Source organism: Lycium barbarum, chromosome 11 (genome assembly GCF_019175385.1).
Source record: "Lycium barbarum isolate Lr01 chromosome 11, ASM1917538v2, whole genome shotgun sequence".
NCBI lineage: Eukaryota > Viridiplantae > Streptophyta > Magnoliopsida > Solanales > Solanaceae > Lycium > Lycium barbarum.
Window position 1 is genome coordinate 36,381,272 of NC_083347.1, and position 26,436 is coordinate 36,407,707.

The window sequence follows — 26,436 nt, forward strand, 5'->3', positions numbered from 1 at the left end:
CAAAATTCCTTAGCTTTTAAGTAATATATTTATATTTATAGATTGATAGATAATGCATCTCGCTTGTCATTTTCAAATGCAAATGCAAGTGAAGCATTAGTCCGATATTCACAAAAACTATTCGAATAAAGTAATCAGATTCCTTTGTGTAGGAAACTGATAGAGTCATCTACTCATTTCTATAATGTCATTTTGATAGGTAATGGGGCCACGACAGCCTGTGCATAAATTGACTTGTGGTCTTTAGTTTCAATCACCACCTATCCTTGAAGGGAAAATTATTACGCCAAATATTTTATATTCGAAATATGTAGTCATTGTCTGATTTATCATTGAGCAGATATTTGAGTAATTTAGACACATCCATCTAACATCCTAAATATTTAAAATAAAAATATTTATGAATAATTTCGGAGACCTCCCTTCAGGCTTCGAGTGATTTAATCTTCATTCTTATTTTCTTTGTAAATTGCAAAAAGCTGTAAGGAAAGAAGAGAAATTTAATTAAGTTTTTAAATTTATTTTTGAATAACTTGCTAAAAGAAGATAAAAATTTAGTAATTAGAAGAGTTTAATATTAAGTGCAAAATAGACTGGTTATAAAAAAAATCATTAATAATTAATAGATTTATAAATTTGTTACATAAAAAATTAAAATAAGGAGGTAAACGTAATATTATAAATCACGAGGTAGGTTAGTGTGATGAACCAAAACCTAGAGAAGGTCTTTGAAATTATCTCAAATATTTAGCCATTTCTCATGAAGTTTATCACTTTAAAGGCTTATTGACACATTGCATTTTTTAGAATTGAGGGAAAAATTAAGTATTTTTGAGTTAGTTCAACTCTTAAGTGAAATATATATTTGAGAAAAAAATAAAATTCACCGGCTTGACTAATTATCTGTCGTTATAGTTTTTTTCCCCATAACTTTCCTGAAAGTGAATAAATCCGTGAATAGGAGGGGAAAACAAAAGAAAAGAGAAACATCGGTGGGATCGGAAATCCAAACTTGTGAAGTTACAAACTATAACACTAATCTCAATTAAAAAACACTTAAACTCAACTTTTATATCAAATTAGAATAATTGAATCTTTAAATTATAAGATAAAGTGAGAATTATAAATTAATTATGTTGAAATGACAAAGATATTCATGCAACATTCTTGATTTATAGTGTAAAATCGCGTGTATAATTTTCTTCCATCTATAGTTTGAATTCTACATGCAAATACACTAATTTAAAATAAATTTCATAGAAAAATAAGAGAAAATAAATAATTACATTCTCAATTGGTTCTTTTCTTCCCCTATACACCTTAAATTTGCGTGATGATAATTTCACATAAAACAAATTTATGGGAAGTATAGGACCTTCACCAACTTAACGTGTATAGTTGGCAAAAGGAACAAGTTGAGGATTAGGATGTGTTTCGTTTGAAGGAAAATATTTCCCCAAAATTCTTTTCCATTTTATCGTGTTTAGTTGCATTAAATATTTTGAAAAATATTTTTTTATGAAAAATGTTTTCATCAAAATAGAAAAACATGTTTTCCTTACAAATTTGAGTGAAAATATTTTCCGAATAAAATAATAACAAATCAATGCATTCCAATCCACCCCTGCACTATTCGCCCACCACCTTACCGGCCTACTCCACCCATCCAGGGATGAAGTCAGAATTTTCACTAAGAAGTTTAAAAAGTGTAGAAGTAAACACATGAAAAAGTCAAAAAGAGTTCAACATCTACTAAATATACATAAAAGAATAATTTTAAGTATGTATAAATAATGTAATTTTTTGCCGAAGGAATGAACTTGCTTGGCTATGCCTGGCTCCGTCCCAAACCCCAACATACCACCCCCCAAACCCCACCCTATCCCCATACCCAATACCTCCCACACCCCATCTCAACCCGCCTACCCTACTACCACTGGAAGTTGCACAATTAAATTCAAAAATCTCATTATGTGTGGATTCGAATATATGCAAATGCTCACACACTCTTAATCATGTATTCGGCGAAAAAGAAAATGAAGAAGACAGACATAAAGGATATCACGCCATATTACGTGTATACATGGGATTGTGTGCTCTTGAAAAAACAAATCAACAAAAATAAAATAAAATAAAAAAGGGAAAAAGCATTTTAATAAACAAAAGAATGAATATTGTTTGCTAAAGAAGGCAATCACAGGTTTAATAACATAAATGATCAAATCATCTAAGTATAAATTCTCTGATTTAAATAACCCATTACTGAATTCGAGAAGAAAGATATCCGATATTTAAACCACGAGCAACACATCATATTCATCACTTTGTTGAATAATAGAAATTATGTCAAGTAACGAAGAATCAATGGAAGATAGCAATGACCATTCATTTGGGAAGGTCAAACAACGTTTCAAAGATCGATCTCAGGTACATATTTTTGTTTGTATTCTTGTTTCCATGGTGGTTTTTTTATTGCAGTTTACGTGTTTGAAGAATTGCCTGAATGGGTGGTATGTTATTGTGGTGTTTGCGTAGAAAACGAAGGAGAAAACGAAACAGATCTTGTCAAAGCAAGCTGCCCAGATCGCTAAAAGGGCTGAGGAACATGAAAGATTCATTAACAAGGTTTGTATATCTAAGTTTACTCACACGCAATTTAGAATGACATTGCATATACTGCTTTTTTGCTGTTTTATGTGATTTTTTCCTATGTTTTGAGTTGATACAATAAATTGTGTGTGTTTGGGATGAAGGAAAATCTTTTCTTGGAAAAAAGTACTCCTTCCGTGTCCCAATTTAAGCCTGTTACTTTTCTTTTTGGTCCTTCCCAAGAAGAGTGTCTCTTTTAAACAACCTACGTGACAAGTTTATACCCACAAGATTTAAAAGACATTTTAGTACATTATACACAATTTTAATTTAGGAGCACAAGATTCAAAAGTCTCTCTTTATTTTTTAAACTCCGTGCCTAGTCAAACTAAGATACTTAAATTGGGATGGAAGGAGTATGTCTTTTACTTATTTTCTAGTGTTTGGTAAGTAAGCAAAATGATACTATCCCGAGAGCATTTCTATGTAATCTAGCAAAACATTATGGGGGTGGGATGGAGTAGGTAGTGGGGGTTCGGGGGTGGGACAGTGGCGGAGCCATAGCCAAGCAAGGGTGTTCAACCGAACACCCTTGGCCGAGAAATTATACCGTGTAGACATGTCAATTATTATGTATTACAGATGTATATTACATATTGAACACCCTTACTAATATAAATTCGAACACCCTTGACAAGAATTTCTAGCTCCGCCACTGGAGTGGGAAGGGGTGGGGGGTTGGGGGGCATTGGGTGGGTGGGGAGGAGACAATGAACTTGAAATGTCAGTTATAGAACTTGTTTTCCTACTTACATTAGGGAGGTCATTTTCCTCATTTTTAAGGAACTTATTTTCCAAAGAAAATGTTTTCCAAAAGTTTTGACCAACCAAACATAAAAATTGGAGAACTTTTTCTGGAAAATGCTTTCTTCCATACCAAACACACTCCAAATCTTAGTGTACAATATTATACATGATTTCTTTAAAGCAGTATTAATTGGACTTGTGATGTTTGCAGGTGACACATCTGATGGGTGTTCTTGGGTTTGGGGCATTTTGCTTTATTTTGGGTGCAAGTGAGTGAAATCTCTAGTCTTCAGCTCTTTGCTTGATGGAACTGCTCCTTTGTGCATTTTAATTTAGTTCTTTGTGTTAGCTTTCTTTTTGACTGTTTAATGGCTGGTTCAATGCTCAGGGCCAAAGGATATTCGATATGTTTACTGTTTGTTCTATGTCATCTTTGTTCCTCTGAGATGGATCTACTATAGATACAAGAAATGGCATTACTATCTTTTGGTAAGTCCAGCTTCACCTGTACAATTTGTGTTTTTTAAGCTTAATATTTCATAGGCAGTTTCATAACTGGTAGTAGAAGCAAACAATGTAGTTGAACGCCTATGCAAAGGATTTCATGTGGTTATAGTTTACAGTATGAAATTTTGAGTTGTTGGCTGTTATAATCTCACACTCTTAAATCTATCTGTTTACTTATTTATTTCTATTTACTAAACAATGCAAAATAGTATCTTAAATGAAATGGGATGAAACATAATGATTCATAGGAGAAAGGCCAATAACAACTATCACTGATAGACTAGCATATTTATTTGGTGCTTCGGCGTTTTGAATTTTCCTAAATAACATCCATGAAATGTTTACGTTGTTAATCCCAAATTTCAAGTCCTACTTTTTCACTAGCTACGAGGAATTCAATCTTTAAAGCATAGGAATAAAGTTTCTGTTCCTTCCTGTCTAGTTATTCCTGGTCGTTGGGAAAATGATTTGAAGTCGGGCTTCCTTGTAGGACTTCTGCTATTATGCAAACACAATTTTCTTAATCGCGCTTATGTTTTTCCCGACTAAGGAGAAGCTATTCATGGTTTGTTTCTCGTTCGCAGAGGTAAACATCTTTTTGAAAGTTAATACTAATTTTAAGATTCACCTCTCTTAAGTTGTTATTCTCTTTCACATAATTGCAGGGACCTCTAGCATGGGCATTAATTGTTTGGCGCTGTAGCTTAGTTTTTAGTTCAGTTGATAAAATTGTCAGTGTCTTCATACATCTTTTACCTGGTAAGTAAGGCATTCTTCTGTTTTCCTATTGAGGCCAGTAGCAACTTATTTGCGCCCTCCATGGAGACCACTGCAGTGGGTTATGAACTAAGGCAACTTCCATTCTGAAAATAAGAGAATGTCTTGTTTTGGTCGTGGTCTCGTTCTAAGGATCTAGATTTTGAGTTCGGTGTTGCTTTATAACTTCTAGTAGATTGCATGTTGGATTGTCCATTTGGAGTACTCATTTCTCTGCTCTTTGATTAGAGAGCTTGGTGTTGTCTATGTTTTGTTTCATTGTCAAAGTATTTGTATCAAGGTATAATTGCTACCGGGGAATAGTTGTGTAAAAAGATTCTTTTTGGAAGGAAAAGGAAAAGAAAAAGGTGATGTGGGAAATGAGGTTTATTAATATTCCTCTCTTTGAAGAATCTGTCCTCTTTGTGTCATTTTTTTTTATGACAAGGGAACCCGCAGCCGCTACCCTTTGGGTGCGCAAAACCCCGCTCCTGTGTAATAGCCCGAAAACCACACAGGAGAGATAACCCGCACTAGGTATGCCATGTGCGACGAGGTCGACCCAGAAGGCAAAATCCCCTACTTTCGTAGGCAGGGGTTTCGAACCTGAGACCTCTATTATGAAAGCCATATGCTCAACCAACTGAGCCACCCTTGCAGGTTTTCTGTTTGTGTCATATTTTCCATTTTGCGATGCATAATATTAGTTACGATCATGCTTTTGCTAATGATATTTGATTTGATCAATTTAGCTTTCCCCTTAATTTCTTTTTAATTTGCATTGTCAGTATAGGTCAACAGTAGGTTAATTGTGAAAAAGGTACTTTCAATACTTTCAATTTTATTTTGATGCCTGGTACCATGCTTCGAGGGTGTTTAATTCCTTTGAAAGCTAATACGTCAAAGTCTGTCAGAGACCTTAGTTGTAATTATCTGGTTGTTCTACTTCTGCTGCAGCAAATTGTGTAAAACACTCAGGTAATTTTTTTCTTGATGAATAAGGAAAATATATAAAATGCTCAATAATTAATCAGCCTTTAGTGCTGCACTGTGTGAATTACCTAGAAGTAGTACGCTATCGGTTCAGAGATCATAAGATGTTTATGTGACCATTGTATTACATATGACAATTGACATGTATGACATAGCTTTTGTGATCCTTGTTCTTACTTTTCTCAACGAATTAGAAAGTGTGACTGTCTTCTCCCCATATTAATTTTCAGAACTCTCGGCTAGTTTAAATTGATTACCTCCAACTATTCTGATCTGCAGGGTTAGTTTTCTTCACAATTCGCTGGTGGGATCCTGAGTTTTTTGGAGCTATGCATCCTGAAGGGACTCCAGAACGAGCATCATGGCCTTATGTAGAAAGCCAATCCTACCTTTGGACTTGGCTATTTTGGGTTCCATTAGCTGCATACTTTCTCTGGCAGGTTATCTATTATCTCATAGTAGAAGTCCTACGTCGACAGAGACTTCTGCGAGACCCTGAAGTCATGACATCTTACAGGTAGTCATTTTAGTGTTGTAATTTTTGCTGCCTATAATGAAGCCCTTTTTTTGGTGTATGCGCCTTCCTTTCTCCATTTGTCCCTTCTTGTGCTAGTTTATGAACGTCACCGTGGGGCCTTATGTTTAGTTTGTTCCTGGCTGTTGTATTGTGGTTGGTGTTGATTCTGTTATATTCATCATTTGGTAGGGAGATGTCCAAAAAAGCAAAGAAAGCAAACAACATGTGGTGGCGCGTTAGTGGTTTGCTTGGGGATCAGAATCGCTTGTTTATGTATATTCTGCTCCAGGCCATATTTACGATAGCAACTACAGCGCTCACAGTGCCCATATTTCTGTCATACAAGTTCCATGTTGTATTCCAAATACTAAAGGTTTCAGCATCTATTTGGAATGGTGGAAACTTCATGCTAGATGTGATGCCTAGGCAAGTGATTCTCAAGGAGGAAAAGAAAAAATCAAAGATGCCAACTATCCCCGACCAGAACGATCAGACTTCTTTGCAGGAGAGCGCAACGGAAGCTAATAATGCTTCTGAAACAGTCCATTCTGAATAATGGAAACTACCTGATTTGGAGTGTTCATCATCTGACTCCGCTGTTGTTTACTTTTCTATCTGTTTTACAAATGAATGAAAGGTCTGAAGTTCTGTGACTCACAAGTTGTAGATTAGGTGAAAGGAAAAATGAACTATCTTCATTCTGTTGTGAATCATATCTGAATAGTTATCAGTGCTAGTGCTCCAGATTTTGTAGATTTGGTGAAAAAAGATTAACCAAGCTCTTGATATGCCCCTGCAATTATTAAGAATAAAGGTGCAGAAATGAGTAATACTATTAGCTTGCGGAGGAATACACTACAGGTGGTTGGAGTTCGTTATAAGCTTTGCTAGTTTACACATTAGTAGTACAGGTTCCATATATTACGTAATTATCTTATTGTATTTCTATTTTGATCATATTCAGTCCCTCAGCTAAGTCACACTTTGTGGATGTCTTAGCTGAGTAAATGTACTGGCTGAAAGAGAGAATGAAGTATGAATGAGAATCTATAGTTTTTCTTCCTTTCCTTAGCTTGTTCTTGCATTTACAATTTCGAATTGTTTGGATTCACATCAGTGGTATCAAAACTCTGTCCTCGCACTGTGGGTGGTCAACCATGGCTGCCGACATGAAAGGAGTGCTAGATCGTTTGGATAAAATAGTAGTGGAAATAGGACCGTTCGCAGTGAGGCAAACTCAGCTAGAATCGGTGCATGAGAAGTTTTATAGGGAGCTTCGAGAATCGATTGAGGCGGGAAAGAGGGTTGATCGTAACAATTGCCGGTGATTAGTGAAGAATCCGAGGTGGAGCTATATTCGCCAACTGAAGGTCCGACATGGTCAGTAGGTATGGGTACTCGTACTTATAGGTCTTCTCCTCGAAGAAATTCCGCTTTAATGGAATCTTCTTCCCCAAATTACTCACCCCAAACCCAAATCCCTAATTCCTCCAAACTAGGGTCAACCACACAATTTATACCCTAGGCCTCAAATTATTCGCATCAGTTCCAATCCCCAAATTCTACTCATCCTAGCTCAACCGCACAGGTCCAATTTGCTCCTCGTGTTCATATCCCAACTCCTACGCCATCAATTCCAACTCACTGTAATCCCATTCCTTCTATTCCATATCCCCACCAACCTTACCTTACAACTCAAATTCCACCTTATCCCTCAAGTTTTCCCCATAATAATTACCACTATAACTCATTCCATCAACTTACCCCTCCAACCCACTCTTTATCACAATCTATGTTGAAATACTCTAAAATCGACTTCCCTAGGTTCAATGGCAAAAATTTTCAGGATTAGTGGTACAAGGTAGAACAATCCTTTTCCCCTGATGAAGTTCAACCTCATCAAAGAGTATTAGTAGCTGCACTGCACTTTGATGATGTAGCAATCAATAGCATCAGGCATATGTATATGAGGAGTAGACAATACCTACCTCTTCCTAGTTGGAAGGAGTATGTTTTGCCCTCTCTGATCGATTTGGTTCCGAGTATGATGACCCCATGAGTGAATTGCTTAAGCTGAGACAAACAAGGTGTGTAGCAGATTTTCAGGAGGTATTTGATAGAGCAATGACCTGCCTCAGTTTGGACACTAGACATGCTATTAGCATATTCTTGAATGGGTTAAAACCTGAACTAAGAGATGTAATTAAATTATTCAACCCATATTCATTGCCCTAAGCTTGCCACATTGCTAGGATTCAAGAGTCCAATTTCCAGAAACAAGTTAAAGCTATGAAACAACCTTATTTCATTAATCAGATTACCAATAAATTTGGTGTCCCAACCTCAGCTTACATTATCCAAAAACCCACAACCCCCATTATCCACCTTCCCAAACCACTTACCGTTAGTTTCCCTGATAAATCTAGAAGGAGGAGACTTAACCCTGCAGAGTTGAGTGATAAGAGGGCACAAAGACTTTGTTATGCTTGTGATGAGAAGTATTTACCTGGCCATGTCTGTAAATCTAAAGCACAATTATATTTGCTAGAGTTGGAGGAGGGGGAAGTAGAAGAGCTTGTGGAGGATGAAAGAATGTTGATCGAAGAAGTAGCAGAGACATGTGAAATATCCATTCATGCCTTGAGTGGCACTAAGGCATATAGGACGCTTAGACTCACTCGATATTGTCACAAAAAGACAATGAACATTCTCATAGTCACAGGGTCCACCCATAACTTCATTGATGGTGCTTTGGTTGTTAGGATGGGATGGACTATAGAATCTTGTAAATTGATGGATGCTAGCTTAGCTGATGGAAACTCAGTTCTCATTACTGGTATGTGCAAAGGGGTAGAGTGGTTGTTAAAAAGTACTGTTTTCAAAGCTGATTTTCTGATTTTGCCCTTGGTAACTTGTGATGTAGTACTTGGTTGTCAGTGGCTTAGTGAATTGGGTGATATATTGTTTAACTTTAGTAGGATGACCATGCAGTTTGAGTATCAAGGACAGTTGGTTGCACTACAAGGCATGAATCCACAAATGCAACTTGTGAACTCTAACTCCTCACACAGACTGCAATGGGAACATGCTTAAATTTTCATGATTAGAGTTGTTCATAATGAGGGTGAAGAGGAGAATTGATAGAGGGGCCAAACATCAACCATGAACCAATAGAGATTCAGGCAGTTCTGGATGAGCATAGAGACTTGTTTGAGGAACCTAAGGATCTTCCACCCTCAAGAGGATCCTTTGATCATCACATTCCTTTACAGGAAGGTCACAGGGCAGTAAATAACAGACCATACAGATATTCACCTAGGCAGAAGGATATCATTGAGACAATAGTGTCTGGACTTCTGACTGAAGGACTGATCCAGCATAGCTGCAGTCCTTTTGCATCCCCAATTTTGTTAGTTGGGAAAAAGGATGGTAGCTGGAGGACGTGTGTAGATTACTGGGCACTTTACCAGGTTACCATAAAGGATAAGTCTCATGTTCCTATAATTAAGGAGTTGTTGGTTGAATTGGGAGGATCACAAATTTATTCTAAGATTGACCTTAGGTCTGGATATCACCAAATCAGGATGGCCCCTGCTGATATACATAAGACAGTTTTCAGGACCCACTCAGGTCACTTTGAGTATTTGGTTATGTCATTTGGGCTAACCAATGCTCCTTCCAGTTTTCAGGGATTAATGAGCCATATTTTTAAAGACCATTTGAGAAAATTTATTATGGTCTTCTTTGATGATATATTGGTGTTCAGTCAGAATTTACAAGCTTATGTTGCTCATTTAAGAACCACTTTTGAATTGCTTAAGCAACATCAATTATTTGCTAGAAGGTCTAAGTGTGTATTTGCTGCTTGAAGAATTGAATACTTAGGACACTTGATATCTTCTTAAGGAGTAGGGACTGACCCTAAGAAAATACTTGCAGTTAGAGATTAGCCAGTTCCCACCAACCTCAAATAGTTAAGGGGGTTTTTTGGATTATTAGGGTACTATAGAAGGTTTATCAAGGGGTATGGTAGGATCAGTAGGCCCTTAAATGACCTATTGAATAAAGAAGGTTTTAAATGGTCAGACAAGGCAACTGTTGCTTTTCAAGATCTTCAAAAAGCTTTAACTTCAGCACTAGTTCTTGCTTTACCAGATTTGTTTGTGCCATCCATAGTTGAGACTGATGCCTGTGATTTGGGCATGGGGGCTGTTTTGATGCAACTTGGTCGACCAATAGCTTACCTTAGTAAAGGTCTCTCTGGTCAGCATCTAGCTATTTCTGTTTATGATAAAGAGTTGTTGGCTTTAGTGATGGCAATAACCAAATGGGAACAATACTTACTAGGAAATCACTTCACTGTAAGGACAGACCAGAAAGCATTAAAATTTGTGTTGGATCAAAAGCTACATACAGGTTCTCAACTCAAGTGGATCACCAAGTTGATGCAATTTGACTTTGACATTGAATATAAGAAAGGTAAGGAAAATAAGGCAGCTGATGCCTTATCTAGAATTCCTGTTGTGGAGTTAGCTGCCCTTTCTCTATCTACTATTAGAACTGATTTACTTCAAACCATAATGGGTAGTTAGAAACTAGATGATCACTTACTTGCTTTGATCCAACAAATGGAGCAATCCAAAGAGGAAATACAAGGTTATACTTATCTTAACCACCAATTAAGGAGGAAAGGGAAGCTGGTCATAGGACAAGATGCTTTCTTGAAGACTGAGATCCTACAACTCTGGCATTCTTCTCCAATTTGAGGTCACTTTGGGATGGATCACACTTATAGAAGGGTAGCTGCTCTATTCTATTGGAAGGGGATGAAGAAAGAGGTTGAAACATATGTCAAGAGGTGTTCAGTTTTCCAGAAGAGCAAGGCTGATTCTGCTGCTTACCCAGGTCTGTTGTGACCTTTAAACATACCTGCTCTAGCTTGGAGTAGTATTAGTATGGACTTCATTGAAGGGTTGCCTACATCTAAGGGAAAATCTGTGATTTGGGTAGTTGTTGACAGGCTTACCAAGTATGCCCACTTCTTAGCAGTTGACAGTCCTTATACTGCTACTGAGCTGGCTTCTTTGTTCATTGAAAATATATTTAAGTTGCATGGGATGCCTGTATTGGTATGTTTTGAGCATGATCTTGTTATGAGGGATAATAATGATGTCAAGGAATTATCGTATACGAGTGTATAACGGGTTCCATGAAGTTATTGTTATGGATTGATTATGAAAAGAAGTTTTGGGATTAAATTGAGTATAGTTTGAATGTAATCTTTTGATTATGGAATTGTTGATGTTTTATTGTGCTTTGGGAGTTGTTTTGAATATTGGAGGGAGTAGAAGATATAGGGGAGATGCTGCCCGAATTTCGACAGATTCTAAAAAGGATTTAATTTGAAGGCTTAAGATAAGCATATGATGATAAGCCTAACAATAGTATGAATGGTTTTATATGTAGATTTCGAGACCGGAAGGAGGTTGGAAAGTCGAGAAGTGAACTTCCAGGTATGTTAAGGTTGTTCCTTTTTTTCTTGGCATGATTCCATATATGGTACGAGCGTTAAGAACCTTATGACTAGAGATTTGTCAAAATAGAGCTTGTCATATTGTGGAATAATTTCCAAGTGATATGATATTCTTTCTGAGGGGCCATATCCCTTCCTTATGTCCTTGAGTTTATAGAGAGACAGAAGAGACATGTTACAGTATTAGTGTTTTTCAGCATATGCATGATATACATATATATTTTTCTTTAGCCTGGCCACTTGGCCAGTGAGACATTTTCTTTAGCCTGGCCACTTGGTCAGTGAGTCAGATTGCCTAGCCTATGGGTCAGTGAGAAAGACTGCCGGGCTGACGGGTCAGTGAGATTTTTTTTTCAGTTGCCTGGCCACTTGCTCCGTGAGATATATAATAGCCTTACATTTCATTTCAAATGAGACAAGTCAGGTGAGATATTCAGGGCATTCTTTGGCCTCCAGATTGTATTGTTTTCAGTTCAGTTTCAGTTATCCTTTGCCTTACATACTCAGTACATTGTTTCGTACTGACGTCCCTTTTGCCAGGGGGCGATGCATTCATGCCCGCAGGCTCAGGTAGCCAGACAGGGGATCCAGCTCAGTAGGCCTTCCACTCAGCTACAGACGGTACGCTCCACTTGGCTCGGAGCTGCAACACCTTTTAGTATGCCATTTTGACATGTATATATGGGTATGACGGGGCCTTGTCCTGTCCTTTCTACAGCTAGTACTCCATAGAGGTCTATAGGCAGTTGTGTGTAGTTGAGATGTTATGTAGCCTTGTCGGTTCTTATTTTGTTGTACAACATATGCAGCGGCCTAGTCGGCTTGCATTGTTATCCTCAGCACGTATGTATATGTATATATATATTGGTTGCGAGTTCTTGATGCATACAGGAGTTAGTATAGATCAGTTATAAATTATATGGGTCACCATGTTGTTCAGCGAGATTCAAGTACGAGTTTATGGGTGCTTGGTCAGTAGTGGTCGGGCACTCGTCATGGCTCATCGGCTCGGGTCGTGACAAAAGTGGTATCAGAGCAATTCTGTCCTAGGGATGTCTACAGACCATGTCCAGTAGAGTCTTGTTTATGGGTGTGAAGTGCGCCGCACTTATAAACAAGAGGCTGCGGGGCATTTAGGAATCATTGACCTTCCTTTCTATCTTAAATCGTGCAATAGAGCCAGAGTCTAGGAAAGATCGTTCCTGACCCTCTTTTTCCTGTAGGTAAGTGCAGATTGATATAGATAAAGAGGTCGGCTTCTGATAGTGGGAGTGCAAGGAAGGCCCCCAGGGTGGAATCCGGACCATGGGAACCAGGACAGATTAGGAGGAGTCTTAGTTACTCCATTGAGACAGATCCTTCTGAGGATATGGAGACGATTCCCCCAGAGCCTGTGACTTTTATAGAGGAGGATCCGTAAGAGGATAGCTATGAGACAGACTCGTCTGAGGGTTCGTATGAGACACCAGTGGAGCAGGAGGCTCCTGAGGCTACACCATATTTGGCCCCTCCAGTTTCTCCTATGATTGAGCATTACGTCAGAGCAACCACAAGTGCAAGTGTTACAGAGTATTCTAGCCCTCAGTCTTAGCCTTCAGTTAATTAGGAGTTGCCAGAATATTCATATCCTTCAGACTATGATGGGGGAGATGAGGATGGTCAGACGAATAAATGGTGAGAGGATGATGAGAGGGATATTTCACTTTACAGTCCCCAAGACCAGGATCAGGACAGGCCGGTCACAAGTATGCAGATTTTCTTACTGGAACTCTTTATATTATATGCGATTACTATGGGATATCCTCTAATGGTCGACAATCGGGGATTTTAAGGAAATAAATAATTTTTGAAGTATTTATGGGTAATTGCGACTAAGGCATTTCTGCTACCACTAGGAACCTCGGGACTAGGAATGAAAGGCAGTCGCATGTGTTGGCTTGTGGTTATGACAATTTTCTAGATATTTGGAGTTCTAAAGGTTACGATAGCATTTATCCAACCAACCGTAGGGGAAATGCATTACAGAGTTTTATTTAGGTTTCCATTAGACTTTCAAATTGATTTTTAAAAGATATGTGACGAAAGACCATGCAACAGTTAAAAGGACGGGTGTGATCCTTATAAGAATGTTTACTTTGATTTTTCAAACAGATGTGGTGAAGGTCACCTGGCAACAGAAAAATGATAGCGATGTCGACTTATGAATAAAAAGGAAAGAAGAGTAGGTGTTCGAGAGGAGATCATTCGTTAAGTCTATATTGCCAGAGGCTCATGATTAGGACTTAGAAAGTATGTTAAGAAGTCCTACAGATTCAGACGTACGAAAATATGAGAAACCAGAATAGCCGAGGGAAATTAAGAGCATGCGAGCCTTACGATTGGAATTTTAAATGATCGTGAGGTATGAGTTTGACTAGCTAGGCAAAAAGAGGGGAGATGTATTAAAGCCACAGATTCAGAACAATTTTAAGTAGCATTGGGATATTTCTTAAGTGAGGTACTAATAAGCGATGTAAACGATAACTCATGTGTAGCCACATTAAATATTGTGCGTGCCTTTTTGATCGATCTTGCGATATGCTAAAGGTATTGATTGAGCTGGGTATTGAATTTAAGGTAGCAGGTGCTACAGGGCAGATTGATATTGTTTTCTCCAAATGTTAAAGTTGGATAATCATGATGCAACAATATCAGGGAGATGAAGAATATGTGTACATAAGAGTAAGAAGAAGACTATGATATCATAAGAAAGAAGAGAAGTGTAAGCAAGGGAAGTATGTTTCTAGTAAGGGTCAACTAAAGTTTCTTAGAAAAGGGTTAAGGCGGCGGTAGAGGCGGAGAGCCATTCGGATAAATTTTAAAGTGAGTATGTAGGAAGGGTAGAGTATGGTAATATGTGATACAGGACGAATGCGAAGATCCCAGAAACAGATCCTGATAAGCAGGATTGAAGTATAATAATGATGGGTATGGATATAACCTGAGAAAAAATAATCAGGTTTTATGAAAGGTGTTAAGGGATTTCTAACTCTTGAGGCACATCCGAAAGGATAAATGTGTAGCCATATTGATACGTTCACCTGGAAAATGAAAACCCCACCCCCCATAAAAGACGATTTTATAAATAGAAAGGATTCGTACTTCTAATAGACTATTCTACGAATTCCAGGGCCAATGCTATGGAATGGCAAGTGGAGAAGAGCACTTTATGAGCAAGGGAAGTCAAGAAAGACCCTAAGGGAGAAAGTAAGAAGGGTGCATTAATGAACTGGTTAAAGGAAGTTGTATAACCATCAAGGACAAGAGGAAGGTTTATAAGCTAATAAGTCTGGCCAAGAGGCAAAACATCGATCGCATGGGACGGAAGTCTTGATAGGGAGTACATAAATTTGATTATAAAGGAAATAATATGAATATACGAGGGATATGTATAAATATGAACAAGTTATGGCATCGAAAGGGATGAAAGAAGGAAGAAAAAGAGATATTTTATAAGTATTTGTGAGAGGGACAAGGATCAACAAGATATTGGAAGAACTATGGCGCCTGACTATGGCACCACCACCTAGTAAAAAAGAACTACAAAATATTATGAGCTGGGCAAATGAAAGAGCAGGTAGTGGGAAATAAATGCAATATTACATTGATTTATGATGGCATTACAAGAAGAAATCAGATTTGGTTGGCTAAATGATAAGGTCAGTATAGGAGGGGGAACAACTAAAAATCATCAATTGCAAAAGGTAAATAGAGGAAATGAGTATTTAAGGAATTCGAATATCTGTGCGGTTGATAAACTCAAGCAACAAATAGGGCATGCCAGATTATAGGGAAGATTTAGTAGGTAAGAATCAAGCGAAGGCCAAGAGTCCAAGAAGAATCTCAAAGGAAGTAATAAAGGGATGATGCGTCGATTGGAACAAAGCTGGTGGCAATAAAACCGCATAGAACGAGCAAAGCTGGTGGCAATAAAACTGCATAGAACGAGCAAAATAATGGTTCTGCTAGATATCTATGATGGAAAACTGCAGACAAAGGAAAGAGTGAAATGATTTGAATTCACCGCATAGTAAGAAACCTGGTTCACATTTCGGCGAATTTCCAAACTTATTCCTAATTCATCAATCGGACTAAGGACTAGCAACTTCAAGGATAAATTGAAAGAAGAGGATCACTGAAGAAGAGATTCGAGGTATTCTTGATGTAAGTGCAAGAATTACCGATAGCCAGATCGAACATAAGAGGCCTTATTAGAAAGGAGAAAGAGAGAATCAAGTAAGGTGTATGGGTGGAAGGAAGTCTCGAGAAAGAAGAGGATACTACATTACCAGTTTCTGAGGTTATCCTTAAGGGGGAAGAGAATAAGTTAAACTCTAAGAAGATGAAGGTATGGAGCATTAGTGAAGCATAGGAAGGATACATAAAGGTCAAAGCAGTCAGAGTTTCTGACATATAAAAAAGGGATAAAAAGGATGGGACCAAAAACGAATAAGGGTATATGGTAAATACTGGGTAAGCGAGCATATCAGGATGTAAATAACAGAGGTCAAAGGGACAACGAGAATGATAAGGCGTGAACTAGTAGACAGACAGGTGATAAGGAAAAAGGGATAACCGTGAGAACGTGCATAAATTTTAGCCATAAGAAAAGGAGGATGATATTCAAGAATTACTTAGGCAGGTAATTCAGTAAACTCGAGAATACACCCATTGGTAGTAAATAAACAGTGATCAATAAATACCAAAGGAATTGTGAACTATGAATGTAGAGTCTACATGTACGTAAAGATGATGAGTCAGTAAGCGCACGAGAAAGAACTGTATATGTTAAGAAGGAACCATGTTATTGCTCATATAAGGAAACCAAGGAATCCAAGAGAGGTTAATTGTCCAAAATTGAGGCACTCCAGTATAAAAAAAACTATCGAATACCATTGCAATAAGACTGGGGAATGCCAAAGAAGCAGTATAAGGCAACCTAAGGGAGTTAAGGAGAATACTAACTAGTTGAGTAGAATCAATCAGTACTGACACAATTGAACGGTATGCAGACAAGAGATGGAGTAACATTTCAGCAGAAGAGCTACAGGTACAACTGTTAATCAACTGAGAAATAGAGCGTAGGGATCATAAGGATAAAAAGGAAGGAAAAGCTAAACATCAAGTTGACCACTATTCATATGAATGATGGGGTTAATGAATAAGTTCTCAGAAATTGCCAGCAGATTATGAGGAAAGATTGAATGGACCATAAGTTTAAAGGTTTAAACCCCAAAATGAACAGGAGGGGATTGTCGCTTCAACAAATCAATATAGCGTCATAAGTCTGCAAATTATGGTTACGATTTATTAACTTAAGGTATATCGCCTCCAAGGAACTGCGAGGAGAATCATAAGTTGCGTAGTTCAAATAAAGTTCGATTTCGAATATGTGAGTAAGACTACCAGTAAGTAAAGTAAATTCCAGCTGATGCAGGTGAGAATAATGACATCAATGTGAAAATGAGTTTTACTTTAACATTCGAGGATGAATGTTTTAAAGGGGGGGAAAATGTTACACCTCGAAAATTCTCGCATCGTGAGTAAACTAACGTAAACTTAGAGACGTCATAGAACCCTTATGAGGTTAAGGAATACTCTTAACAAATGCTAAACAAGTGTTTAAAAGTTCTGGAATCAAGTAAATCGAAGAAAATAAGTTTGTCAAAAAATTGGGAAAATTTGGCAGAATTTTGGACGGAAATCTTGGGCCAACTTTAGAGAAGTCTATATTTTAGCATATGAAGAGTTTTAAGGTAAAGTAAAAGCCTAAAATGAAGTTCATAAAGTCTAGTTTCTAACGCAACAAACTGCTCGTCGATATGACATCAGAGTAGAGAGTTATGGGCGTTACAAGTAGGGCCGGTGGAGCAAAAGCGCGCAGCTACAGTGCGTGAGCGTGCGCAGCTACAGTACGCGATGCGCTGCTACAATGTACGAAATTTTAGGTCGGTTCCACCGACCTTGACAAGTATAAAAGGACCCTTTTGGTCATTTTTTGGGGTCATTTCCCAACTCTAGACCCTTCCACAACATGCACATATATTCCTACAAGTCAATATGACAATTTTGGTCATTTTTACATTATTGTTAACATAACCCCAAGTCCTAGAAAGCCCTAGAAACCTCTCCAAACATATTCCAACATATTTCCAAGCCTAAACCAAAGATCCAAGTGAAGATTAAAGTGGTTAAGGTTTCCAAGTGAGGTCTACACTTGTATCCTCTTCTTGAAGATGTTTGAGTGAGTATTTTTAAGGTGGAATAACCATGGAATTGAAGTGTTCTTGAATTTGGAGGTAAGATTTCACCTTAATCTCATTTTTATGAGTTTGTTTAGTAATTATGTTAAGATTTGAGGAAAAGAAAATTAGAGGAAAAATTCAAATATACAATTGATGATATTTTGAGTTGTGAATTAACTTGAGTTATAATTATTAGTATGTTTTGAGCATGATCTAATTATGAGGGATAATAATGATGTTAAGGAATTGTCGTATACGAGTGTATAAGGGGTTGTATGAAGTTGTTGTTATGGATTGAGTATGAAAAAAAAGTTTTGGGATTAAATTAAGTATAGTTTGAATGTAATATTTTGATTATGGAATTGTTGATGTGTTATTATCCTTTGGGAGTTGTTTTGAAGATTGGAGGGAGTAGAAGATATAGGAGAGATGCTGCCCGAATTTCGGCAGATTCTAAAAAGGGTATAATTTGAAGGCTTAAGATAAGCATATGACGATAAGCCTAACAATAGTATGAATGGTTTTATATGTAGATTTCGAGACCGGAAGTAGGTTGGAAAGTCGAGAAGTGAACTTCCAGGTATGTTAAGGTTGTTCCTTCTTTTCTTGGCATGATTCCATATATGGTAGTAGCGTAAAGAACCTTATGACTAGAGATTTGTTGAAGTAGAGCTTGTTATATTGTGGCATAATTTTCGAGTGATATGTTATACATATATATTTTTCTTTAGCCTAGCCACTTAGCCAATGAGACATTTTCTTTAGCCTGGCCACTTGGTCAGTGAGACAGATTGTCTGGCCTACGGGTCAGTGAGACAGATTGCCTGGCCGACGGGTTAGTGAGATTTTGTTTCAGTTGCCTGGCCACTTGGTCGGTGAGATATATAATAGCATTACATTGCATTCATATGAGACAGGTCAGGTGAGATATTCAGGGCATTCTTTTGCCTCCAGATTGTATTATTTTCAGTTCAGTTCAGTTCATTTTTAGTTATCCTTTGCCTTACGTACTCAGTACATTATTTCGTATTGACTTCCCTTTTGTCGGGGGGCGTTGCGTTCATGCCCGCAGGCTCAGGTAGCCAGACAGGCGATCCAGCTCAGTAGGCCTTCCACTCAGCTACAGACGGTGCGCTCCACTTGGCTCGGAGCTGCAACCCCTTTTGGTATGCCATTTTTACATGTATATATAGGTATGACGGGACCTTGTCCTATCCTTTCTACAGCTCATACTCCATAGAGATCTGTAGGCAGTTGTGTGTAGTTGAGATGTTATGTAGCCTTGTCGGTTCTTATTTTGTTGTACAGCATATGCAGCGGCCTAGTCAGTTTGCACTGTTATCCTCAGCACGTATGTATATAAATATATAAACTGGGTACGAGTTCTTGATGCATACAAGAGTTAGTATAGCTCAGTTATAAATTATATGGGTCACCATGTTGTTCAGAGAGATGCAAGTACGAGTTTAGGGGTGCTTGGTCAGTAGTGGTTGGGCACTCGTCATGGCTCATTGGCTCGGGTCGTGACAGCCTGATGACATAGTGAGTGACAGAGATCCAATTTTTACAAGAAAATTGTAGTAAGACTTGTTTGTTATTCAGGGGGTTGAACTGCACACTGCAACTACGTATCACCCTCAGTCTGATTGCCAGACTGAGGTGGTCAGCATATGTTTGGAGACTTACCTTAGGTGCTATTATGGTGATTCACCTTCTGATTAGGATATGGGTTTACCTTATGCTGAGGGGTGGTATAACGCCACTTTCCATACCTCTACTCAAACTACCCCTTTTGAAGCACTCTATGGTCAACCACCACCTTTACACTTAACTTACTTGGCTGGATAGTATGTCCTACTGAAGTGGATAAGAGTTTTCTTACTAGGGAGTTTAAAACTCAACTCTTGAAGTTTTGCTTGACCATGGCTCAACAGAGAATGGAATCCCAGGGTAACAAGAAGAGATCTGATAGGCAGTTTAAGGAAGGGGATTGGGTGTTTCTCAAGTTACAACCTCATAGATAGGTTACCATGTCTACTCAGCATTTTAGTAAGCTTTTCTTTAAGTATTATGGCCCATACATAGTCTTGCAGAAGGTGGGAATTGTTGCTTATAAACTGGCTCTTCCCTCTGAGTTATTTATCCATCCTACTTTTCATGTCTCACTGCTCAAGCCTTGTTATGATATTCCCGAGCTCATTTCTCACCCTCCTGTGGTGAAATTAACTAGCCCTTACTGTCCCACACCTGTCAAGGTATTGGATAGGAAGATGATTCAAAAGGGAGTAAGGTTGTGGTTCAATTTCTTATCCAGTGGGAGCATTTACCAGAGGATCAGGATTCATAGGAGGATGTTAATTCTTTGAAGGTTCGATTTCCTACATTCCATCCTTGAGGACAAAGATATTCTTTAGGGGGTAGTATTGATATGCCCCTGCAATTATTCAGAATAAAGGTGCAAAAATGAGTAATACTATAAGCTTGCTGAGGAGTACACTACAGGTGGTTGGAGTTAGTTAAAAGCTTTGCTAGTTTACACATTAGTCCCTTATGTTTATAAGTACAGATTCCATATATTGCGCAATTATCTTATTATATTTCTATTTTGATCATATTTAATCCCTCAGCTAAGTCACACTTTGTGGATGTCTTAGCTGAGTATATGCACTGGCTGAAGGAGAGAATGAAGTATGAATGAGAACCTATAGTTTTTCTTCCTTTCCTTAGCTTGTTGTTGCATTTTCAATTTCGTATTATTTTTATTCACATCAGCTCTCTTGTATTGTGAATTTGCAATTGAATAATAGGCGTGATGTCAGTCTGTGTACCCAGGTGTCACATGGTTTGTGAAATGTCTTTACCAATCTGAAAAGAGAAAGGTTAACCAATTGAAAGAATCAAGGTAGTAAGGTATCTCGTAGAATATTCAGTCGAGCTGAGTGCAAGTTAGTCTGTACAAAATGTTAGGTGTGGTCAATTGGTTTTTGTAGTCAATCTGGCCCATTTCTTAGCGTAATAGTTCAAAATCATAAAGATAAAAGTAGAACTAAAGTAAGATAAGAATATATACTATAGCATGATCTTGCAGTTTGATCTGTCACTCGATGCACACAGGAGAATTGTGTAGCAAAACTGCATGCGAAGAAAATGGCATACTAGCAACCAAAATTATCAGGTCACTAATCTCAAGTGAATTTTCAAGCTTGTCAGATAGTTATGAAAAACGCTCTCTAGCCGAAACCCTAGTTTTCCATGCAAACCCTAGCTTAGGTCAGTTGTCAAACTAAAAAAATGGCCACCACGGCCACTAGTCAGCCACCTCTGGTGGGTGACTAGCCCTCTTCTTCTCCCTCTACATCACTAAACACAATCTCTAATCCACCAGAATCATCTAAGCCAAAATACAATGAGTTTTTCAAGCCTACAATTATAACTCCCATGCAAAACCCTATTTCCACATCGAATATTCCAATGAAACATGTCTCAATTATTAATGGTACACCAGTTTTAAGATGGACACAAAAGGAAGTTGATGAAATAGAAGTTATAGAGAATCTCAAACATGCAGTCATTGGGAAATTTTCGAATGGTTGGCAAGAACTGGAGGAGTTAAGAACCATTCTTCCTATACAATGTGGGATGAAATGAAAGTGTCAAATTGGACTATTTTGATTTGATTTGTCTATCCTTAATGGAGGATTTTATTAAACTATGTTCCAAGGGTTCATATTATTTGCAGTCTAAGGATGGATACTCGTAGCAAATGCGACCATTGAAATATAATTCTAAATTCAAGATTGATGAAGAAAATTTGAAGGTAATTTCTTGGATATCGTTTCCCAATCTAATGCCAACATACTTTGTTCTCGAATCTTTGTTTTCACTTGCTACTGTTGTTGGGGTCCCATTGCAACTAGATCTTGCTACCATTAATTGTTCTAGACCTAGTTGTGCTCGAGTCAAAGTGTTAGTAGATTTATTATCTGATCTCCCAAAATCTGTTAATATGGAAATTGAGGATGAGGAGACAAAGGATATTAGAGTAGATAAAGTGAAGATTCATTACGATTATCTTCCTAAATATTATGGAGAATGTAGATTGCAAGGGCACAATGAGAATGAATGCTGGAATTTACATCCTAAACTTTTTGAGGAGGAAGATTATCAAGAAGAAGAGGAACCTAGTATTGATAATGGGGGAAAAGATAAAGAAATAGCTGAGAAGCCTACTATTGTCAATGGAGATAAAGGAAAAGCAATAGCTGGGAGCAATGAAAAAGTAGTGGATGCTAAGAAACCTTTTGATCCTGTTGTTGTTCAGGAGCATAAAAAGAAAAGAAATAGTTATCCCAATAGAAGGAGATTTAATTCTAGATTGTTGTCAAGTGGTAGAGTACTTGGTGATCCAGGAAACTGGAATGTTTTGAAGGATAATAGAGTCCTTGTTTTACCAGGACAAGGAGAATCTAAGAATGAGAAGGAGCATGGTCAACAACAACTATTGGAAACTTCAAATGTGGTTGTCCACAACAAGTTTGATGTGTTATAAAATGATGATCAGATGGAAGAGGTCAACAAAGAGGATATCAGGAGCAATGCGGATGATGATCCCACCAAATCCAAGCAAGGGTGTCAACAAGTTGATCAGATCATAGTTGGAAATGTTCAAACTATAAGTCCTGGAGTCTCTAGTCAGAGTAAATCTTGGAGTGATAAAGTGGAAGCTGGAGAAGGGAAAATTTGTGAAGTGGTTGATGTTGTTGAGCTTTCAGATCATATTCAAGAATCAGAGAGCAAACAAAGAGATCAACACAAAGATATGATGGGGAGTCACTTAAAAAATAGTGAATCAATTCAGGAGATAGAGGGTCATGTTAAAAGTCTTCATATGCATAACTTTGAAGAAATTAGGGATGTTGTTAATCATTCACATAGTCCGGCTGATGGTGTTGTGACATGTGCTAAGGGAGATGATGCTAAACAATCCTTTGATCTAAAAGGAGGAATTGATCTGGACAACTCAGTATTCAGAACTGCTGATAAAGAGGAGAGTTTGTCCATACTGGAGGCTGAGCATATGCAGATGGTTAGTGGCAGAGAGGGTGAAGAAGTATCAAATATTAGCCCTTGTCCATTAAGGGTAGAGTCACAACATGAGGAGCAAATTACAATGTGAGATCAACCAATTGTGCATGTTTCTAACCCACAAGATCATCAGTTGACTATTCTCAACAAGGTTTCTCCTATGAAGGAACTGCATGATCTGGTGTCACACAATATTAATTTAAATGGTGCAAAAATGATGGAAGAAGTGTCAATTGGTGGTAAGAAAGCATAACACAATATAATAGAAAAGGCTGAAGCTATTTCTATAGTTCTTGGGAAAGTTAGAAAAGAAGCTGGTATTTCACCAAAACCACAAGGTAAAGGTACCAGAAATAACAAGAAACAAAGTGTCATTGACCAACAACCTACTAGGGTGCTAACAAGGAGGGGTTCTCACAAATCTAGGTCTAAATGATCCTCAAAACACTTTTTGGAATATTAGATCTGTAAGAACTCATAAGGCTTTCCATAGAGTGCAAATGTTATATAGGCATCACAAATTTTTTCTGATTGACTTGATGGATCCTTTTCAATATACTAGTAAAATTCATCACTATAGGAGAAGAATAGGCATGCCATATACCAACAATAATTGTAGTGGGAAAACTTGGTTTTTTATGAATGACAATATTGATATGCAATTAGAGGACACTGCTTAACAAGTCACTTAAAAGCTGTTTTTTCAAAAGATGGACAAGACTGTGGCTGTAACTTTGGTGTGTCACTTAAAAGCTGTTTTTTCAAGAGATGGACAAGACTATGGCTGTAACTTTGGTGTATGCAAAATTTGATGATTTTGAGAGACTTTCGTTATGGGATAGCATGTATTGCTTGGCTGATGGTATGACTGCACCTTGGCTTATTGTAGGGGATTTCATTGCCATATTGAATGAGGAAGAAAAGATTGGTGGATTGCCTGTTTATCCCCAAGATTATGAAGACTTTGCTCTTTGTATCAACTCTTGTGAATTAGCTGAAATCAACTTTAAGGGTAGTCCTTTCACATGGTGGAATGGTAGATCATATCATGAGTACATTTTCAATGCTATCCAATGAATAATTTCAAGATTGGTTTGGACAGTTGGAAGTTGATCATTTGTCAAGAACTGGTTCTGACCATGCTCCCATGCTATTTTCTTGTAATGATCAATCTCAACACTTTGTGAGACCATTCAAATTTTTGAAATTTTGGATTGACCATGAGGGATTTAAGGAGATTGTGAGGCATAATTGGTTTGCAGATGACTTAGATTATGTCTTTATTTCTTTCAAGCAAAAGTTGAAACATGTTAAAAGAGCATTATCTATATGGAGTAAGAAGACTTGTGGTGATATCTTTAAGCAGCTCAGTATCAGGGAAGATATTGTTAAGGTTAAAGAGCAATTGTTTGAAGAGGTGCCATCAGAAATAAATAGAATCATTCTTCAAAGAGCTCAAGCAGAAATGAAGAGATATTGCATTATGAGGAGGAATTTTGGAGGCAAAAAGCTGGATTCACTCACTTTGCAAAAGGAGATAGGAACACTAGATTCTTCCATAATATGGTTAATAGTAGAAGGAAAAGAACTCTATTGAAAAAATTCAAATATTCTAAAGGAAACTGGTTAACCAATGTAGATGATCTTGCAGCTAAGGCTATTTCCTTTTATCAGAAGCAATTTACTCAGGAGGATGAACACTCCGATTTTTCTATTTTGAATCATATTCCTGAAATGGTGTCACAAGAGGATACTGAGATGATTTATGCTATGCCAACTATTGATGAGGTTAAAAATGCAGTATTTGAATTATCAGGTGACAGTGCTAGTGGTCCTGATGGACTGAATAGTTTGTTCTATCAGTCTTGTAGGGACATAGTTAAATAATGTTTATAGTGTGGTTAAAACCTTTTGGGAAGGTCACACACTTCCTAAATCCATTACTCACACTAATCTAATGTTGTTGCTAAAAAAGAATAAGGTGGAAACATATTCAAACATGAGACATATAATCCTTAGTATTTTCATAAATAAGGTAATCTCAAGAGTAATTCATAACAAGATGGATAAAGTCCTACCAAAACTAATATGTCCAAACCAATTTGGTTTTGTAAAGAGTAGGAATATTATTGAGAATGTGTTGTTGACTCAAGAGATTGTGTATGACATTAGATTGAGAGGCAAACCATCAAATGTGGTCATCAAGTTTGACATAACCAAGGCCTATGATAGGATGTCCTGGTTATTTTTAACTAGGGTCCTAAGGAGAATGGTATTTGCAGAGATTGGTATTGACATGATATGGAGATTATTAGCAAATAATTGGTATTCTGTGCTCATTAACGGTCAAGCCCATGGGTTCATTCATTCTACTAGGAGAGTAAAACAAGGTGATCCTCTTTGACCTGCACTTTTCATCCTGTCTGCTGAGGTTCTTTCAAGGGATCTAAATGCATTGTTTGAGGACAAGAACTTCAAAGGATTTGGTATGACAAAATGTAGTCCTGAGCTGAATCACCTTATATATGCAGACACAATTATATTCTCATCTGCAGATAACTATTCCTTAAGTTTTATTATGAACACTCTGCAAAAATATAAGGAGATATCTGGACAGTTAATCAACAAAAGGAAAAGTTCTTTTTATATGTATTCAAAGGCTGCTAACAACTTGATTCAGCAAGGGGAAACAATCACTGGATTTTCAAAAGGTTCCTTTCCTTTTATGTATCTAGGCTGTCCTATAACTCATACTAGGAAAAGGAAGGATGATTATAATGAACTTCTCAAGAAGGTAAGGGACAAATTGCATGCATGGAAAGGAAAGTTTCTATCTCCAGAGGGAAAAACAGTTTTGATTTCTAGTGTGTTACAAGCATTCCAATTCACTTATTGTCTGCTATTAAGCCTCCAAAGTGTGTGATCAAGGAACTTCATAAGATTTTTTCAAGATTTTTCTGGAGTAGTAAAGAGGATAGTAGAAATAGACACTGGTCTGCATGGTTGAATATGTGATATCCAAAACTGGAAGGGGGCTTAGGATTTAGATCTATTTTTGATGTGTTAAAAGCTTTATGTGCTAAATTATGGTGGAGGTTCAGAACTTCAAACTCTCTATGGTCAAATTTTCTTTGGATTAAATACTGCAAAAAATAATATCCTCAGAATGTACAATGGAAGAGTGGATCTCAAATTTGGAGGATGATGCTTGAAGTAAAGGGCAATATTGAGCAGGAGATTTGGTGGGAAACTAGAAGTGGCACTGCAAATGTCTGGTTTGACAACTGGACAAGATTAGGAGCTTTATCCTATGTCATTCCACAACAATTTGATATTGATGAGAGAGTAGGAGATGTGAAGAATAT

The 26,436-nt window shown here is 37.5% G+C and overlaps 1 protein-coding gene across 1 annotated transcript; it reads left to right on the forward strand.

The window, feature by feature from the left end:
- The first annotated feature begins 2,014 nt into the window (after positions 1 to 2,014).
- Positions 2,015 to 7,232, forward strand: LOC132616563 (glycerophosphocholine acyltransferase 1-like). Its single transcript, XM_060331062.1, has 8 exons — positions 2,015 to 2,427; positions 2,536 to 2,625; positions 3,608 to 3,665; positions 3,785 to 3,885; positions 4,394 to 4,489; positions 4,569 to 4,662; positions 5,932 to 6,169; positions 6,359 to 7,232. Exons 1-8 carry the CDS (start codon positions 2,344 to 2,346, stop codon positions 6,723 to 6,725), a joined length of 1,128 nt encoding a protein of 375 aa, XP_060187045.1. The 5' UTR covers positions 2,015 to 2,343; the 3' UTR covers positions 6,726 to 7,232.
- The last annotated feature ends 19,204 nt before the right edge of the window (positions 7,233 to 26,436 follow it).

Coding starts and splice junctions, on each gene's coding strand:
- LOC132616563 (XM_060331062.1), top strand. CDS start 2,344: ATGTCAAGTAACGAAGAATCAATGGAAGATAGCAATGACCATTCATTT. Junction 2,428..2,535: donor GTTTCAAAGATCGATCTCAG/GTACATATTTTT, acceptor GTGTTTGCGTAG/AAAACGAAGGAGAAAACGAA. Junction 4,490..4,568: donor TTTGTTTCTCGTTCGCAGAG/GTAAACATCTTT, acceptor ACATAATTGCAG/GGACCTCTAGCATGGGCATT.